Below are 20,186 nucleotides of genomic sequence, written 5' to 3'. Positions count from 1 at the left end.
TTACATAACCTTACCTCAGTTAACATATTCTTACATAACCTTACCTCAGTTAACATACTCCAACATAACCTTACCTCAGTTAACATACTCCAACATAACCTTACCTCAGTTAACATACTCCAACATAACCTTACCTCAGTTAACATACTCCAACATAACCTTACCTCAGTTAACATATTCTTACATAACCTTACCTCAGTTAACATACTCCAACATAACCTTACCTCAGTTAACATATTCTTACATAACCTTACCTCAGTTAACATACTCCGACATAACCTTACCTCAGTTAACATACTCCAACATAACCTTACCTCAGTTAACATATTCTTACATAACCTTACCTCAGTTAACATACTCCAACATAACCTTACCTCAGTTAACATATTCTTACATAACCTTACCTCAGTTAACATACTCTTACATAACCTTACCTCAGTTAACATACTCTTACATAACCTTACCTCAGTTAACATATTCTTACATAACTTTACCTCAATTAACAAACTCTAGCATTATCTTACCTGCATTAACAAACAGGATCTGTGTTCTGTCAATTTCGATGTTGAATTTATCATATGCTCTCTTTATAATCTCTTCCACGGTGTCCACCTACAGACAACAAAGAAACAGCATTTTATCTCCATTTTGTCATAAAAGAATGGAAATTTCACCGTAAAAATTCTTGAAATGACAACTCTGTTTTTCGTTTTGTAAATCCACCAAAACACGGCTTAAAACAGAAAACTTGATATACCGATAACTTTGTTTTGTTACTATGATATTACAGAAGACAATTTAACAGACAGACTCTGTTAATGATTGACATCACAATATTCTAGAATTCCGTTGTAAGGTAAATATCTATAGAGTGAATTTCCTCTTCATATATACTTTAGTTTTTAATCACCCTGATAACCCTTAAGTATCCAAACACCTTATAAATAAGCTAATTTAATACAAACAAATTTCCACCCGACCTTGGCTCCATCCCTCCACAGCTCATAAGTTAATTATTCCTGTCATTTAAAATATGTTTCTCAGGTGTGAAAAAGAATTGATTTACTCCACTGAACTTGTGATATTAATATTTATCTCCTGACTGTAGCTGTACATAGAACTTGTAATATTAATACTTATCTCCTGACTGTAACTGTACATAGAACTTGTGATATTAATACTTATCTCCTGACTAACTGTAGACAGAACTTGTGATATTAATACTTATCTCCTGACTAACTGTACATAGAACTTGTGATATTAATACTTATCTCCTGACTAACTGTACATAGAACTTGTGATATTAATACTTATCTCCTGACTGTAACTGTACATAGAACTTGTGATATTAATATTTATCTCCTGACTAACTGTACATAGAACTTGTGATATTAATATTTATCTCCTGACTGTAACTGTACATAGAACTTGTGATATTAATATTTATCTCCTGACAGTAACTGTACATAGAACTTGTGATATTAATATTTATCTCCTGACTGTAACTGTACATAGAACTTGTGATATTAATACTTATCTCCTGACTGTAACTGTACATAGAACTTGTGATATTAATATTTATCTCCTGACTAACTGTACATAGAACTTGTGATATTAATATTTATCTCCTGACTAACTGTACATAGAACTTGTGATATTAATACTTATCTCCTGACTAACTGTACATAGAACTTGTGATATAAATACTTATCTCCTGACTAACTGTACATAGAACTTGTGATATTAATACTTATCTCCTGACTAACTGTACATAGAACTTGTGATATTAATACTTATCTCCTGACTAACTGTACATAGAACTTGTGATATAAATACTTATCTCCTGACTGTAACTGTACATAGAACTTGTGATATTAATATTTATCTCCTGACTAACTGTACATAGAACTTGTGATATTAATACTTATCTCCTGACTAACTGTACATAGAACTTGTGATATTAATACTTATCTCCTGACTAACTGTACATAGAACTTGTGATATTAATATTTATCTCCTGACTGTAACTGTAGACAGAACTTGTGATATTAATACTTATCTCCTGACTGTAACTGTACATAGAACTTGTGATATTAATATTTATCTCCTGACTAACTGTACATAGAACTTGTGATATTAATATTTATCTCCTGACTGTAACTGTACATAGAACTTGTGATATTAATATTTATCTCCTGACTGTAACTGTACATAGAACTTGTGATATTAATATTTATCTCCTGACTAACTGTACATAGAACTTGTGATATTAATATTTATCTCCTGACTGTAACTGTACATAGAACTTGTGATATTAATACTTATCTCCTGACTGTAACTGTACATAGAACTTGTGATATTAATATTTATCTCCTGACTAACTGTACATAGAACTTGTGATATTAATATTTATCTCCTGACTGTAACTGTACATAGAACTTGTGATATTAATACTTATCTCCTGACTAACTGTACATAGAACTTGTGATATTAATATTTATCTCCTGACAGTAACTGTACATAGAACTTGTGATATTAATACTTATCTCCTGACTAACTGTACATAGAACTTGTGATATTAATATTTATCTCCTGACTAACTATACATAGAACTTGTGACATTAATATTTATCTCCTGACTAACTGTACATAGAACTTGTGATATTAATATTTATCTCCTGACTTTAACTGTACATAGAACTTGTGATATTAATATTTATCTCCTGACTGTAACTGTACATAGAACTTGTGATATAAATACTTATCTCCTGACTAACTGTACATAGAACTTGTGATATTAATACTTATCTCCTGACTAACTGTACATAGAACTTGTGATATTAATATTTATCTCCTGACTGTAACTGTACATAGAACTTGTGATATTAATACTTATCTCCTGACTGTAACTGTACATAGAACTTGTGATATTAATATTTATCTCCTGACTGTAACTGTACATAGAACTTGTGATATTAATACTTATCTCCTGACTAACTGTACATAGAACTTGTGATATTAATATTTATCTCCTGACTGTAACTGTACATAGAACTTGTGATATTAATACTTATCTCCTGACTAACTGTACATAGAACTTGTGATATTAATACTTATCTCCTGACTAACTGTACATAGAACTTGTGATATTAATACTTATCTCCTGACTAACTGTACATAGAACTTGTGATATTAATACTTATCTCCTGACTGTAACTGTACATAGAACTTGTGATATTAATATTTATCTCCTGACTGTAACTATACATAGAACTTGTGATATTAATATTTATCTCCTGACTGTAACTGTACATAGAACTTGTGATATTAATATTTATATCCTGACTGTAACTGTACATAGAACTTGTGATATTAATACTTATCTCCTGACTAACTGTACATAGAACTTGTGATATTAATACTTATCTCCTGACTGTAACTGTACATAGAACTTGTGATATTAATACTTATCTCCTGACTAACTGTACATAGAACTTGTGATATTAATATTTCTCTCCTGACTAACTGTACATAGAACTTGTGATATTAATACTTATCTCCTGACTAACTGTACATAGAACTTGTGATATTAATACTTATCTCCTGACTAACAGTACATAGAACTTGTGATATTAATACTTATCTCCTGACTAACTGTACATAGAACTTGTGATATTAATACTTATCTCCTGACTAACTGTACATAGAACTTGTGATATTAATACTTATCTCCTGACTAACTGTACATAGAACTTGTGATATAAATACTTATCTCCTGACTGTAACTGTACATAGAACTTGTGATATTAATACTTATCTCCTGACTAACTGTACATAGAACTTGTGATATTAATACTTATCTCCTGACTGTAACTGTACATAGAACTTGTGATATTAATACTTATCTCCTGACTAACTGTACATAGAACTTGTGATATTAATACTTATCTCCTGACTAACTGTACATAGAACTTGTGATATTAATACTTATCTCCTGACTGTAACTGTACATAGAACTTGTGATATTAATACTTATCTCCTGACTAACTATACATAGAACTTGTGATATTAATATTTATCTCCTGACTGTAACTATACATAGAACTTGTGATATTAATACTTATCTCCTGACTGTAACTGTAGACAGAACTTGTGATATTAATACTTATCTCCTGACTGTAACTGTACATAGAACTTGTGATATTAATATTTATCTCCTGACTGTAACTATACATAGAACTTGTGATATTAATACTTATCTCCTGACTAACTGTACATAGAACTTGTGATATTAATACTTATCTCCTGACTGTAACTATACATAGAACTTGTGATATTAATACTTATCTCCTGACTGTAACTGTACATAGAACTTGTGATATTAATACTTATCTCCTGACTAACTGTACATAGAACTTGTGATATTAATATTTATCTCCTGACTGTAACTATACATAGAACTTGTGATATTAATACTTATCTCCTGACTAACTGTACATAGAACTTGTGATATTAATACTTATCTCCTGACTAACTGTACATTGAACTTGTGATATTAATACTTATCTCCTGACTGTAACTATACATAGAACTTGTGATATTAATACTTATCTCCTGACTAACTGTACATAGAACTTGTGATATTAATACTTATCTCCTGACTAACTGTACATTGAACTTGTGATATTAATACTTATCTCCTGACTGTAACTATACATAGAACTTGTGATATTAATACTTATCTCCTGACTAACTGTACATAGAACTTGTGATATTAATACTTATCTCCTGACTAACTGTACATTGAACTTGTGATATTAATACTTATCTCCTGACTAACTGTACATAGAACTTGTGATATTAATACTTATCTCCTGACTAACTGTACATAGAACTTGTGATATAAATACTTATCTCCTGACTAACTGTACATAGAACTTGTGATATAAATACTTATCTCCTGACTAACTGTACATAGAACTTGTGATATTAATACTTATCTCCTGACTGTAACTGTAGACAGAACTTGTGATATTAATACTTATCTCCTGACTAACTGTAGACAGAACTTGTGATATTAATACTTATCTCCTGACTAACTGTACATAGAACTTGTGATATTAATACTTATCTCCTGACTAACTGTACATAGAACTTGTGATATTAATACTTATCTCCTGACTAACTGTACATAGAACTTGTGATATTAATACTTATCTCCTGACTAACTGTACATTGAACTTGTGATATTAATACTTATCTCCTGACTGTAACTATACATAGAACTTGTGATATTAATACTTATCTCCTGACTAACTGTACATAGAACTTGTGATATTAATACTTATCTCCTGACTGTAACTGTAGACAGAACTTGTGATATAAATACTTATCTCCTGACTAACTGTACAAAGAACTTGTGATATTAATACTTATCTCCTGACTAACTGTACATAGAACTTGTGATATAAATACTTATCTCCTGACTAACTGTACATAGAACTTGTGATATAAATACTTATCTCCTGACTAACTGTACATAGAACTTGTGATATTAATACTTATCTCCTGACTGTAACTGTAGACAGAACTTGTGATATTAATACTTATCTCCTGACTAACTGTAGACAGAACTTGTGATATTAATACTTATCTCCTGACTAACTGTACATAGAACTTGTGATATTAATACTTATCTCCTGACTAACTGTACATAGAACTTGTGATATTAATACTTATCTCCTGACTAACTGTACATAGAACTTGTGATATTAATACTTATCTCCTGACTGTAACTGTACATAGAACTTGTGATATAAATACTTATCTCCTGACTGTAACTGTAGACAGAACTTGTGATATTAATACTTATCTCCTGACTGTAACTGTAGACAGAACTTGTGATATTAATACTTATCTCCTGACTGTAACTGTAGACAGAACTTGTGATATAAATACTTATCTCCTGACTAACTGTACATAGAACTTGTGATATTAATACTTATCTCCTGACTAACTGTACATAGAACTTGTGATATTAATACTTATCTCCTGACTTTAACTGTACATAGAACTTGTGATATAAATACTTATCTCCTGACTGTAACTGTAGACAGAACTTGTGATATTAATACTTATCTCCTGACTGTAACTGTAGACAGAACTTGTGATATAAATACTTATCTCCTGACTAACTGTACATAGAACTTGTGATATTAATACTTATCTCCTGACTAACTGTACATAGAACTTGTGATATTAATACTTATCTCCTGACTAACTGTACATAGAACTTGTGATATTAATACTTATCTCCTGACTAACTGTACATAGAACTTGTGATATAAATACTTATCTCCTGATAACTGTACATAGAACTTGTGATATAAATACTTATCTCCTGACTAACTGTACATAGAACTTGTGATATTAATACTTATCTCCTGACTGACTGTAACTGTGATATTAATACATCTCCTAGACAGAACTTGTGATATTAATACTTATCTCCTGACTAACTGTACATAGAACTTGTGATATTAATACTTATCTCCTGACTAACTGTACATAGAACTTGTGATATTAATACTTATCTCCTGACTTTAACTGTACATAGAACTTGTGATATTAATACTTATCTCCTGACTAACTGTACATAGAACTTGTGATATAAATACTTATCTCCTGACTAACTGTACATAGAACTTGTGATATTAATACTTATCTCCTGACTAACTGTACATAGAACTTGTGATATTAATACTTATCTCCTGACTTTAACTGTACATAGAACTTGTGATATTAATACTTATCTCCTGACTAACTGTACATAGAACTTGTGATATTAATACTTATCTCCTAACTGTAACTGTACATAGAACTTGTGATATTAATACTTATCTCCTGACTAACTGTACATAGAACTTGTGATATAAATAATATTTCTAACTCATAGAACTTGTGATATTAATACTTATCTCCTGACTGTAACTGTAGACAGAACTTGTGATATTAATACTTATCTCCTGACTTTAACTGTACATAGAACTTGTGATATTAATACTTATCTCCTGACTTTAACTGTACATAGAACTTGTGATATTAATATTTATCTCCTGACTGTAACTGTACATAGAACTTGTGATATTAATATTTATCTCCTGACTGTAACTGTACATAGAACTTGTGATATTAATACTTATCTCCTGACTAACTGTACATAGAACTTGTGATATTAATACTTCTCTCCTGACTAACTGTACATAGAACTTGTGATATTAATATTTATCTCCTGACTGTAACTGTACATAGAACTTGTGATATTAATATTTATCTCCTGACTGTAACTGTACATAGAACTTGTGATATTAATACTTATCTCCTGACTAACTGTAAATAGAACTTGTGATATTAATATTTATCTCCTGACTGTAACTGTACATAGAACTTGTGATATTAATACTTATCTCCTGACTAACTGTACATAGAACTTGTGATATTAATACTTATCTCCTGACTGTAACTATACATAGAACTTGTGATATTAATACTTATCTCCTGACTAACTGTACATAGAACTTGTGATATTAATATTTATCTCCTGACTGTAACTGTACATAGAACTTGTGATATTAATATTTATCTCCTGACTGTAACTGTACATAGAACTTGTGATATTAATATTTATCTCCTGACTGTAACTGTACATAGAACTTGTGATATTAATACTTATCTCCTGACTAACTGTACATAGAAGAACACAACCATACACTGCTATAGAATTTAAATGTCTTCAAATATATATGTTCCATACAATGTATATATTCATTTTTAAACAATATGTAAAAGAATGATGCATAACTATTGAAATGTTAAAAATATAAGATTTTGGCCGACTCTGCTACTGACTGTGAAACAGGATCCTGTCTATATCATAGTTACAGTATAGTCAGTTCATATAATCAAATTCAAACAATTATATTCAATACATCTTCATTAAGATTTTTTTTAAAATTTTATCTTATTCTGACCATTTAAATTTAAATTCAAACAAATATGTTTAATGAAAGTTATATCATAATAAACAACTGCTTTTAATGAGTAACAAATGACACAAGAAAAAAAGTCTCAAGTTTTTTATAAAGTTTAAACATAATATACATGTATATGATATATCATAGAACAAACTGGGAGGAAACATACAGAAAAAATCTAATGACCAACTTGAATGTTGTTGTATATTCATATACACACAAATAATGAAGATCAAACAGTACTAGACACCAGCTCTTGACATTTCAGAAGTTATGTGTGTTTTGGTAATTATTTCATATCAATCATTTACTTATTTATTTTGCAGGCTTTACATCCATTGTTTTGCCCTTTGACCTTTCAGCGGATATGACATATTGATCCACTCTACCAGGTTTTGTTGATGTATCAAGAAATAAGATTACATCAATATTTTAAAGAAGTTTTACAACAATTACATGTTGGCAATGTGAGAGCTGACCGACTCTCCCATATGGTAGAGATGTATATAGATTACAAAGTGGTATAGAAAATGAAACACAATCCCAATAAATCCTACAGAGAGAGAACATTAGATATCAACCACCACGGAAATGACATCAAACACAGCAGTAAGTACTGATACCAAAGATGAAATTTGAATGAACAGTCATTATTTCCATAACTGATATTCAAATTTGATATTAAAAGATGTGTGAAAGATCCCATGAAGTTTTGTAAACAATCATATGCTGAGATTTACATTTAGTTTATCATTTTGGATGTTCCGGTTAAAAAGAAAGTTGTAAACAAACATTGTGCAAAAATAAAAAAAAAAAAAAAAAAAAAAAAAAAAAAAAAAAAAAAAAAAAAAAAAAAAAAAAAAAAAGAAAAGACTACATTTTACCAAAAAACAAGAAGAGACAGAGTCAGAGAAGATATAGAGTACAATTATATATATCAGTATGAAACACACAACAATCTACAAAGATGTGGAGACATCCAGTTGTAAAATCCCATGCATGAACATATAGTCAGGTATTTCATTTTCCATTTCTTTATCATACATAAAGTCAACATAACCTTTAACCTCACAATCAATATACCTGGTGATGGATACAGAAAATTATGGCTGTGTTAGAACGATTGAAGATCTACCCAAGGATCTTTTCTTAAAATTCCCACTGCAGTTCAGCAAGGCTCTCAAATATTGGTCTTACATTTTTGTGCAAAACAAAAAAATCTTAATTCTTTAAGTTAAATGGCCGTACAATTCTGGAGCAAATGAATTGACCATAACCAAATTAGAACCTACAATGCATTTCTGTTCCACATCTGTTTCTCCTAAAAAGTTCATAAGCAGAAACAAAATTATGATGAAATGACAGACTGGGTAACGTGATTTGCTACAAACAATGATATGGTGGTGGCCTTAATATTCTAGCAGCAGTAAAAAATGTAATTAATGAAATGGAAAATGAAACTGAGTATGAATAAATATGAAATTCACTGTGACACAATACCAGTTTTCTTCTCGGCTGACTCTGTCCTGCTTTCAAGGCTGCCGCCCTGAACTTTGACTCATGCTTAAAGCAAAACATGACACAAGCAATGCATCAGGGCAAACAAGGTAAAATTAGAGATAAACACAAAAATCTGAACATGGGGAATGTATGTATGAGGTCATACAAGGTCACAGACAGTGATAAACACACAAACATGACACAGGCAATGTATGAGGTCAAACAAGGTTATAAACACAAAAACATGACACAGGCAATGTATGAGGTCAAACAAGGTTATAAACACAAAAACATAACACAGGCAACATATGAGGTCAGACAAGGTTATAGACGGTGATAAACACAAAAACATGACACAGGCAATGTATGAGGTCAGACAAGGTCATAGACAGTAATAAACATAAAAATCTGGACATTGAAGCTTTACTAAACACCAGACAACATTTTAACTCATTCTTATCTCACAACACATATATGTATGTTAACATTCAAACATTCTTCATATACCCAAAACAATCACTTTTTTGGGGGCTCAAATTTTTTGGGATATTTGATTTAGGCACTTTCTCCCATGGATAAACAGTACTCCTTCACTTCACTAATTATACTTATCATGACTAAGTGGAATACTGAACAGTTTTTATGAATTTATGGACACTCTCAAAATCAATGAAAATTAAATTTCCATCAAAACTGATTAATTTATTAAACAGAATTTAGACTCAAATTGTACAAAATTATATAAAACATTCAAGTTAAACAAAATCACCAAAACCAGATTTACACTCAAATTGAACATAAGTCAAAACACCTAAAACTTACACCCCCCCCCCAATAATCAAACAAACTATCTATAAATTTATCATACACAACACATATTTAACTTCCTTAAGTGACACATGATAACAACCTTTCTGATCTATTTCTATGCCGTGTATGTCTTCATGCCTGTGTATGCGAATGTTTTAAATTGTTGTGAGGTAAAACAGCATCAACTTGAGGCTTCAATAAAACCTCCATCCTTTTTATCCCCTTTTGGAAGCAATGGGGTTTAAAGATGTGGACTCGTGGACTGATTGTGGCTTTGAAATTGTGAATAAATAGAGTAATAAGTCGTGTTGAGAAGATTAATTAAGGAAGATCATCGCTGCAATGTTATAAGATTATTTCCCTTTTATAACAGTCATGTTTACTTCTTAGATATAACATTTGCATATCAGCGAAACAGCTGTATGATGTAGCATCACTGACGAGTCCCATAAGGACGAAACTGCTGTATGATGTAGCATCACTGACGAGTCCTAGAAGGACGAAACAGCTGTATGATGTAGCATCACTGATGAGTCCTAGAAGGACGAAACAGCTGTGTGATGTAGAATCACTTATGAGTCCTAGAAGGACGAAACAGCTGCATGATGTAGCATCACTGACGAGTCCTAGAAGGACGAAACAACTGTATGATGTAACATCACTGATGAGTCCTAGAAGGACGAAACAGCTGTATGATGTAGCATCACTGATGAGTCCTAGAAGGACGAAACAGCTGTGTGATGTAGCATCACTGATGAGTCCTAGAAGGACGAAACAGCTGTATGATGTAGCATCACTGACGAGTGCTAGAAGGACGAAACAACTGTGTGATGTAGCGTCACTGATGAGTCCAATAAGGACAAAACAGCTGTATGATGCAGTTTGATTAATTGTTTGACTCTACTTTGTCCAAATCTAAATTTTTATCAAAAGGTGCTATTGACTTTTATATAATATTTAAAAAAAACATCACATGATGAAGCCTTATGATATGTACAATCATACCAAAATCATGGGATGCATTTTAAAGCTATAAGGTATAGTTTGACCTTGACAAACCTTTTGACTTTCACACTACTTTAAGTTCCTACAGTTGTTACGGTACAAATTTAACAAGATGGTAAACAAGCAGTAAGTAACACATCTGAGGCTTTAACAGGCATTATTTATCATTTTTCTATGACATTTAACCTTACCTGACCCTTAACCCCAGAAGATGTTTGGTTCTTTTCACTGTTGACCTTCAGATTACCAAGGTCAAGGATCAACTGCCTACAATTCCTGTAAAAGAAAACAAAAAATGATGACAAATCTAGGACTTTGTGACCTATATAAGAAGTCATTAAGTGGCAGACATTGTAAAAATCCCCTTAAGTGACCTAAATTATTGTAGACTCAGTGAACTACTTTTAAACGCAGAACTGCTTTAGCAGAATGACCCATTGACCTAATTTTTGTAAAAGCCTCCATCTCTATTGTTTGTTTACTCCTGCTGGTTCAATGGCCAAGTGACCTACTTTTTGTGGAAGCCTCCCTTTGGTTTAGCGACTACGTGACCTACTTTTTGTATAAACCTCCCTTAGGTTTAGTGACCCAGTGAGCTATTATTTGTAGAAGCCTCCCTTAGGTTTAGCGACCCAGTGACCTACATTTTGTATAAACCTCCCTTAGGTTTAGTGACCCAGTGAGCTATTATTTGTAGAAGCCTTCCTTAGGTTTAGCGACCCAGTGACCTACTTTTTGTAGAAGCCTCCCTTAGGTTTAGCGACCCAGTGACCTACTTTTTGTAGAAGCCTCCCTCTGGTACAATGACGTAAGATGACTTGACATCAATCCTTATGTCTGTATATTTGCGCATGTCTATGGCATGCTGAAGTCCTGTCGCTGACTGCTCTTTGAAGTCTTCAAATTTAGCAACAGCAGCCTGTGATAACCTAAAACATTAGAATAAACATGAATAGCAATGTCTTCAATCATAGAAATCTCTGTTGATCAATCTGTAGTGATGTATCAACTCTATCATCTGTGAGTTATTCTGTTAATAATTCTGTCCCTTTCAAACAAAAATCCTATACCCAATGTTTATTACAGTTTCTGTTCTAATACAACTCTCTTAAAACTTTATCAAATTGTTGTCCAATTCAAAAGACAAAGGGAACAGTATTTTCTGATTACAAAGACAACTTAATGAAAGGTTGAAGAAATCCCTGGAAAAAAGGACAGAATCTGTTCACATTTAGATACTGGTTGGTTGGTTATTGGTTTTCCACCTCCTTGACTAATTGGCCAAATAACTTTGACCTTGAACTTAACCTATACCTGACCTTTAAACTTTGACATTACTAAGACAACTACACATTAGTATCTACTCTAACATTTAAGCTTTTCTTGTTGTTTACACAATTTTCTACATATGAAATGAACTGGGTTTTTTTTGTATTCAGATCATTTTCTGGTATCCATCCAACTCTACAACATATCAATAATCTTTAAAGGGTGAATTATGTATACTGCTAGGTTATTTCCCTTGCTAAGAGCAGCCAGTTTTCCAACAAAATCTTTTTGTCACATTAACTTGAGTACCTTAGAGAAAGGGAACCTCTGTCCCTGAAGCCTTGTGTACAGTATACGAGACATAAACAATTTTCTTGCTGTAAAGGTGTTGGACAGTTCATGCTGTATGTATGCAATAGATACAGTATACAAAGGTACAGTATAGTATATGAGAAATAGAATCTTATACACTTCTATGCAATAGATCCAATCATAAAATACAAAATCATTAAGATTTTCAGAGCATAGCTAGGACAAGTCACAGCCCAGAAGATGTGTCAGAGGTTACTAAGTTGATAGAATAAATATTTCCCTGGTATAAAGAAGAAATCACAGAATAGACTAGATCAGCTACAGGGACAGGACTGAACAACGTGTTACACTGAAAATATCACTCCTATATATTGTCATTATCAAAGTCCCTGGACGCTTTTCAGACAAAATATTTGAAGTTTTAGCAAAACCAATTAACATTTCAAATGGAAACTTTAAAATAATTCTATCTATTATATAATGCTTCAAATCATTTCATTTTTTAGTGGTGTGTATGAGATACTGCATGACAAAAATCTTCAAAATGTCAAATTTCTAAAATATTATAAATTTTTTGTCATTTTTTTTAATCAAATAAATGAACTAATGAATATATTTAAATTTAATTTCTTAAGAATTTTCAAAAAGCAAAAAAAAGGGGAAAGAGTATTGGACAGAAACATGAACTTATCAATGTGATTTTTTTTGACAATTCTGAATTGTTGAAGGTCATGAGACATCTTGTACACAGGCCTTGGACATATGCACCTATAGCACAAAAAGTGATTTCTATATATCCCCCTGTCTTTATAATGAAATTCATGGTTTTTGGAACATTATTAAAAATCAGTGTCAACATTTTCATACAAACTTTATTTATTTTACAACAACTGCGAAAAAAGTTTTTTCAACTTAAATCAAGGAAAATATGAAATACTAAATTCAAAACAGTATACAACATGGGAACCAAATAAAAAGAATTTAAAAAATTTGTTTCCAATAACAGTCCTAATAGCTTCATTCTTATTTAAACCTGAAATTCAACAGAATCTATATAACATAAAGTACTACAATTAGTGTTCACATTTATCTTTAGAAATCAAAATCTTTCATTTCTTTTATTCTAATTGATATAAAAAGAAAAATAGTGAAATCTGGAGAAAAGGTCTCAAAGCTAGCTCACATAACTAAAATTCTGTGTCTTTATTTAAAATATCCATTCAATAACGTCTAGAAAAATACGGAATATTAAATTTAAACAGGTGTACAACATGGGAAACAAATAATTAAAAAATAAACATTTAAAATATATAACAAAAGATCCAATTAAACTATTGAATATTACAAGGAATTGAATCTAAAAACAATAAATTTCCTTAATAGATGTTTGTCATCATCACCTACATAAAGGCATTTATCTTTATACAAGAGGCCCATGGACCTTAACGGTCACCTGAGGTCTTCAGGCCTTTAGACAGTTTTAGAACCTGTCCATCAGTCCCAGCATTGGGGCTACAGAACAGATTTATGCATACTTACAAGTTTTTATTATTTCTAAGTTTGAAGGCTTGATTTTTAATTAAACGAAACTGATAACAATGATGTTGAAGTTTGCCATATTTGACCCCAGTGACCTTGAATAAAGGTCAAGGTAATTCATTTGAACAAACATGATACCGCTTCATCCCACCATGCTACTGGACCAATTTAATGAGTCTAGGCCTTTCGGTTATTGAGGAAAAATTGAAAATGTAGATTGTTTATGATGCACAACAGACGATGGACAACGCCAGATTAAAGATGATCGCAATAGATCATCTGAGGCAAAGTCTAAAATAATTAATTTCATTCTGTGCAAAAAAATTTTCCTGTTTTTCGTCAGATTTAAACGGAAAAAAAATAGAAAAATAATATGAAATCATTTAAACCAAATTCTGAACAAATAAAACATATTTTCAATCAACATAAAGAAATTTAACAACAAACGCTGGATTGGGTAACAAAAAAAATCACAAATATCTCAAATATTTCGGGACAAAAAGACTATTCTAGTAAAGTCAATTCTAAATTAAAAACACTTCACATTTGATGTTTACAACTGCAATAAAATATTGACAAGATCAATACAAGTTGTATCAAACCATATGTGTAACAGATAATCAAACCAAATCTGACCTGCTTATTCAATACAGTGAAACCTGTCTATAAAGGTCATGCATGGCAGCAGAGAATAATGGCCTTTATACACAAGTGATCTCTATATAAAGGTTAAATCACTAAATATTTTTTTACATTAGGATCCATAACCGACAGCCTTTCCAGACAAACATTTCTTACATACAAGTGGATCTAATGTTTGAATGTTCTATGATTTTTTCTTCCTTTCATGTTGCATTTTTTAATCTGTCATATTTTCAACTCCAATAATTATATTATTGAATTCACTCAATGATTTTTAGTACAGTAGTAACAAAACTCATGTGAATTTGTGAAATCACCACACTTACAACAAGAAGGAAAATAGAAAAAAGCACACAATTTAGGAATTTAACTTCTCTCTTTTCTATAATAATAAACCATATCAGAATTAATCCAAGACAACAATAATAAAAAAAAATGGATTCTATGACCGATGTTTATTACGTATTAAAGACAAAGTAGTTAAGTGAGTAATTGTTGTTATACATGGTGAATACTGCTGATCAAGATACCAAGTACCTGTTTACTATAGGTTTACTGTATTGACAAAATAAAGACATTTCCCTTCATTTTTATCCCGACGTTATACCTGAAATAAATCTGAACATCTATTACTGTACACTGTCATCACCACTATACTTACTGTAGGTTTATCCTGGGAACAAAACACCAGTATAGACATATTAAACCAAGCATTTCTCTCTTTAATGAAAATAAAAATTCTTGTTTTTTCCAGTTTTTTTTATTAAAACATTAGGTTTCTTCCATTTGATATTATTCAAATACATTTTTTTTCTTTCAAAAATATTTTCTGTCATTCCCACCAAAAAACATAGTAACATCAAAGTACTTATAATCCATGTAATTTCTGTCAATCTTTTCATTTTCATGAATTCTTTATTTTAAAAACCATCAAATGTTCCCGTGAGTTCATGTTTGAGAGGACATTTTAACTTTTATTTCTGTCATAACCAGCTACAAGAATTTTGTAAACTATTCTTAAAAGACTGCGTTACAGTTACAGGACAGACTGAAGAGAGGTGCAATAAGCACACCCTACCTGGGAAAACAACATTTTGAAACAATGTACCAAAATATTGCTGTATAATCTTGTGAATCATATAACTGGTAAAATGAGCATTGATCTCTTCAGTCAGGTCACAAATTTGTGTTAATCTAATTGACTTCAAAGTGATTAATTCTTAATGTAAATCAATGAAAAGGAATAGATAAATAATCCTAAAAATTTATTGATTTTTCTTTACAAAGTCTAGTCTAATGCTTAACTCAACAATTGATCAAATCTAGAGTACACTGAATTTCTAATCTGAACAGAATTTGAATTTTTGAAATTGTAACTCTTTAGGACTGGAGATACAAATCACTAAGGAAGCATATCTCCTTGGTATAGACAAATTTTATACATATGATAAATGAGAAGACAGATTATTACTAAATTTCACTAATTTAATTTCATTTTCATCAATGTTTTTGAGTTCAGTTCTATTTTACAATATTTTTTCCTTGTTGTGAGTTCTATAAATCAAGAGAAGAAGTATCTTGTACTTACTGTTGAAGACGAATTTCCTCAGGAGGTTTGAAAAATTCAGCCAACTGGTTCACAGTCACCTACATTGAAAAAAAAAATCTTTCATTCCAGAAAATCAATATTATTCATATAAAAGAGTTATTATTCAACAAAAATCATTGATGAAATATTTATATATATTTTCATTAAACATACAGAAATCTTTTATGAAATGTGTGAACGTCCTTGTTTTGCATACTTTTTTCCCTTTTTTTCTGTACACTACTTTATGACAACACATTCACTTTTTAACAACAGAAGTTATATGACCACACCCTACCTGAGAAAAAAAAACATCATTTTTTCTAATACTCATGGAGGAAGTTATGACAACATATTCACTTCTTCACCAACAGAAACGATATGACCGGGAAACTTACAAGAATAAATTACTAATTCAAGACTTCACTTACAGCATCATAAACCATTTGTAACGGTCGAGCATTGACCCGAACTCTTGTGTCACAAGCGCCATCTAGTGGATTAGTTTCAACCTGGACATCCAGGAGGGAGTACACTTGGTCAGCCTCCTCCGTCTGTGATACAACCATCCGTGGAGTCTGACCGTTCTGCTGGACACCATTAACAGTGAACCGGTCAATCTTAGCCTCCAGTCTAGAAGACATTGGAAGTTAATGTATTAACACACTGGAATATCAGAACATCCTACTAATCTCCTGTCTCTTGTTGATAATCAACGATTGGAAAATTAGTATTTTGATAAACATGTATTTCATCCTCAATAAATAACAATGATTATTGTTTCTAGTGTTATTTAAAAGCATCCACATAAAGCCAGATTTTGTACAGTAATGTACTGCACATCTGTACAAAGCACAAAGACTTAATTGACTGGTCATTATTTATCCAAACAATGATGTGTCTCCTACACCTGAAATAACAGGACCAGCACTGTTATAGTTAGCAAGTTGTTACTGTTTCTTTGTGAAAAACTTCCTGAATAATAAGTATTGATATGCTTGCTAGAGTTATCTCCCTGTACTGGAACGTGTAAGCATATTCTCATTTATTTTTCCTTTATTTTCTCTGACCTTTAACAATTTTACGGAGTTATTCAATCTGTCCTAGCATCAGCTACTTACTGTATAGCTGAAGCTGCAGGTCTTTGTCCGAATGATGAAAAAACGTCTTTCAATTGTAGCCGTAAAATTTGTGGATCTCTTGAATAAAACAATAATAAGTACAAATTTCACAAGAAAATGTGTGTGAAAGTGTATCAGATTAATGCTTTGTGATAATTCAATCACTCTATGTATACAACATCGTTTCTCGACTTTTATTTCCACTGAATTTCTGTATTTCAGTCCTTAATATGATAATATATCAGTACTCTCAGATATTTAAACATACAACATGTAACTCTGTTTTTCAAATTAACACTTAACACTTTAATGTAAAATACAGGTCTACTTATCATCATTAAAGACTCCAAACTATTTATAGTATCGGTCAGCAATATCAGTGAATGATTGCTGGGGGTCAAGTCACATTAAATTCACTAACAGACCATTGGTCAGTCATGTCACATGATTTTTGACCAACAGATATCTGACCAATCATACGACCTGTGAATGAATTTTCTGTTTCAGTAAATTTTCTTCTCTGATTTTTCTTCCTTTTCCTTTTCCCTATTTTTTGGTAATTTTGACTTAAAATACTTCACTTACCTAGGATTAACATGAGAATAAATAATATTTGCAATTGACATCTTTATTTTGCACGATAAGAATTTTGTTTTGGTAATTAAAATATTTAAGGTATCGATGATCGATAATGAAACATGATAATCAATCATCACATCATATGAAGTTTAATGATTAAATTATAGATCAGATCTCATCCTCCTCCATCACTACCGATAACTATCAAATTATAGATCAGATCTCATCCTCCTCCATCACTACCGATAACTATCAAATTATAGATCAGATCTCATCCTCCTCCATCACTACCGATAACTATCAAATTATAGATCAGATCTCATCCTCCTCCATCACTACCGATAACTATCAAATTATAGATCAGATCTCATCCTCCTCCATCACTACCAATAACTATCAAATTATAGATCGGATCTCATCCTCCTCCATCACTACCGATAACTATCAAATTATAGATCAGATCTTATCATCCTCCATCACTACCGATAACTATCAAATTATAGATCAGATCTCATCCTCCTCCGTCACTACCAATAACTATCAAATTATAGATCAGATCTCATCCTCCTCCATCACTACCGATAACTATCAAATTATAGATCAGATCTCATCCGCCTCCATCACTACCCATAACTATCAAATTATAGATCAGATCTCATCCTCCTCCATCACTACCGATAACTTACAGATCATTGTCCCTCACTACCGAAAACTTTAATCATCAGATGTTTACCTTCTACTGTCATCCTTCAGGGTAAATGACAGGTTTGTTAATTTGGTCACAAACTTCACTGCTACAAACTGAAAAGTCAAGAGAGATATTGAAATCATGAACATTTTAACATTAATTTCGAAACATTTTTTTCAGGTTGGTATTGTCAATAGAATAGTAGTTCTTATAACACAACCAGTAGAAGATTAGAGTGTGACGTTTTGAGGACTACAAACATAGTTATAAGATGAAGGTGACTGTGCAGTCATCGAAACATCCCATTTTAATCTTCTACTGGTTGTGTTATAAGAGGAAGGTGACTGTGTAGTCATCGAAACATCCAATTTTAATCTTCTACTGGTTGTGTTATAAGAATTACTATTCCATTTTCAGACTTAGTTTTTACAGGAACCTGATTAGTAAAAATTCTGGTGTATATATCAGAGTGAAAATAATGTAAAATCAGAAATATTTGTGGGACTTAAATTTTCATGGTTTATCAAATAATAGTACATTATGAATACTTAATGATTTCAAGGATAAATAGAGTTTAATCAATCTACCTAGATATAGTGTACCCACAAAAACAATGAAAATAAATTCTCCATGAAAATGATTCTACAGTGTATTGTTTATTACTTGTATGTCAAACTCCAGTCTGATAGAGAAAACTATACATGTCAGCACTTTCTGGCTGTTAATTACGTCTTGTGAGTGTAATATAGACAACATACAAGCGTGAAAATAAAACTGATTCGGATCAGTGCCAAACAGGTTTAACACAAACTGTTGATTCAGAGTCAGTGCCAAACAGGTTTAACACAAACTGTTGATTCAGACAAAACAGGTTTAACGCAAACTGTTATTCAGAGTCAAACAGGTTTAACGCAAACTGTTGATTCAGAGTCGGTGCCAAACAGGTTTAACGCAAACTGTTGATCCAGAGTCGGTGCCAAACAGGTTTAACGCAAACTGTTGATCCAGAGTCGGTGCCAAACAGGTTTAACACAAACTGTTGATTCAGAGTCAGTGCCAAACAGGTTTAACACAAACTGTTGATTCAGAGTCAGTGCCAA

The 20,186-nt window shown here is 31.6% G+C and overlaps 1 protein-coding gene across 1 annotated transcript in view; it reads right to left on the bottom strand.

Annotated features, from left to right (window-relative positions):
* LOC132559882 (intermembrane lipid transfer protein VPS13A-like) overlaps positions 1–20,186 on the bottom strand; it is a 118,758-nt gene that overhangs the window by 75,762 nt on the left and 22,810 nt on the right. Inside the window, exons 16-24 of the mRNA XM_060224512.1 lie at positions 19,132–19,199; positions 17,820–17,897; positions 17,130–17,331; positions 16,699–16,757; positions 15,772–15,783; positions 12,125–12,277; positions 11,540–11,624; positions 9,534–9,596; positions 525–612 (exon numbers count right to left, since the gene is read on the bottom strand). Coding sequence (XP_060080495.1) covers positions 525–612; positions 9,534–9,596; positions 11,540–11,624; positions 12,125–12,277; positions 15,772–15,783; positions 16,699–16,757; positions 17,130–17,331; positions 17,820–17,897; positions 19,132–19,199 — 808 coding nt within the window. The remainder of the gene's footprint in view (positions 1–524; positions 613–9,533; positions 9,597–11,539; positions 11,625–12,124; positions 12,278–15,771; positions 15,784–16,698; positions 16,758–17,129; positions 17,332–17,819; positions 17,898–19,131; positions 19,200–20,186) is intronic.

Source organism: Ylistrum balloti, unplaced genomic scaffold (assembly GCF_031769215.1).
Source record: "Ylistrum balloti isolate Yb309-2 unplaced genomic scaffold, AGI_CSIRO_Ybal_v1 Utg370990, whole genome shotgun sequence".
Lineage (NCBI taxonomy): Eukaryota > Metazoa > Mollusca > Bivalvia > Pectinida > Pectinidae > Ylistrum > Ylistrum balloti.
The sequence above is the reverse complement of the archived record's forward strand: the minus strand, read 5'-3'. Positions and strand labels throughout refer to the sequence as shown.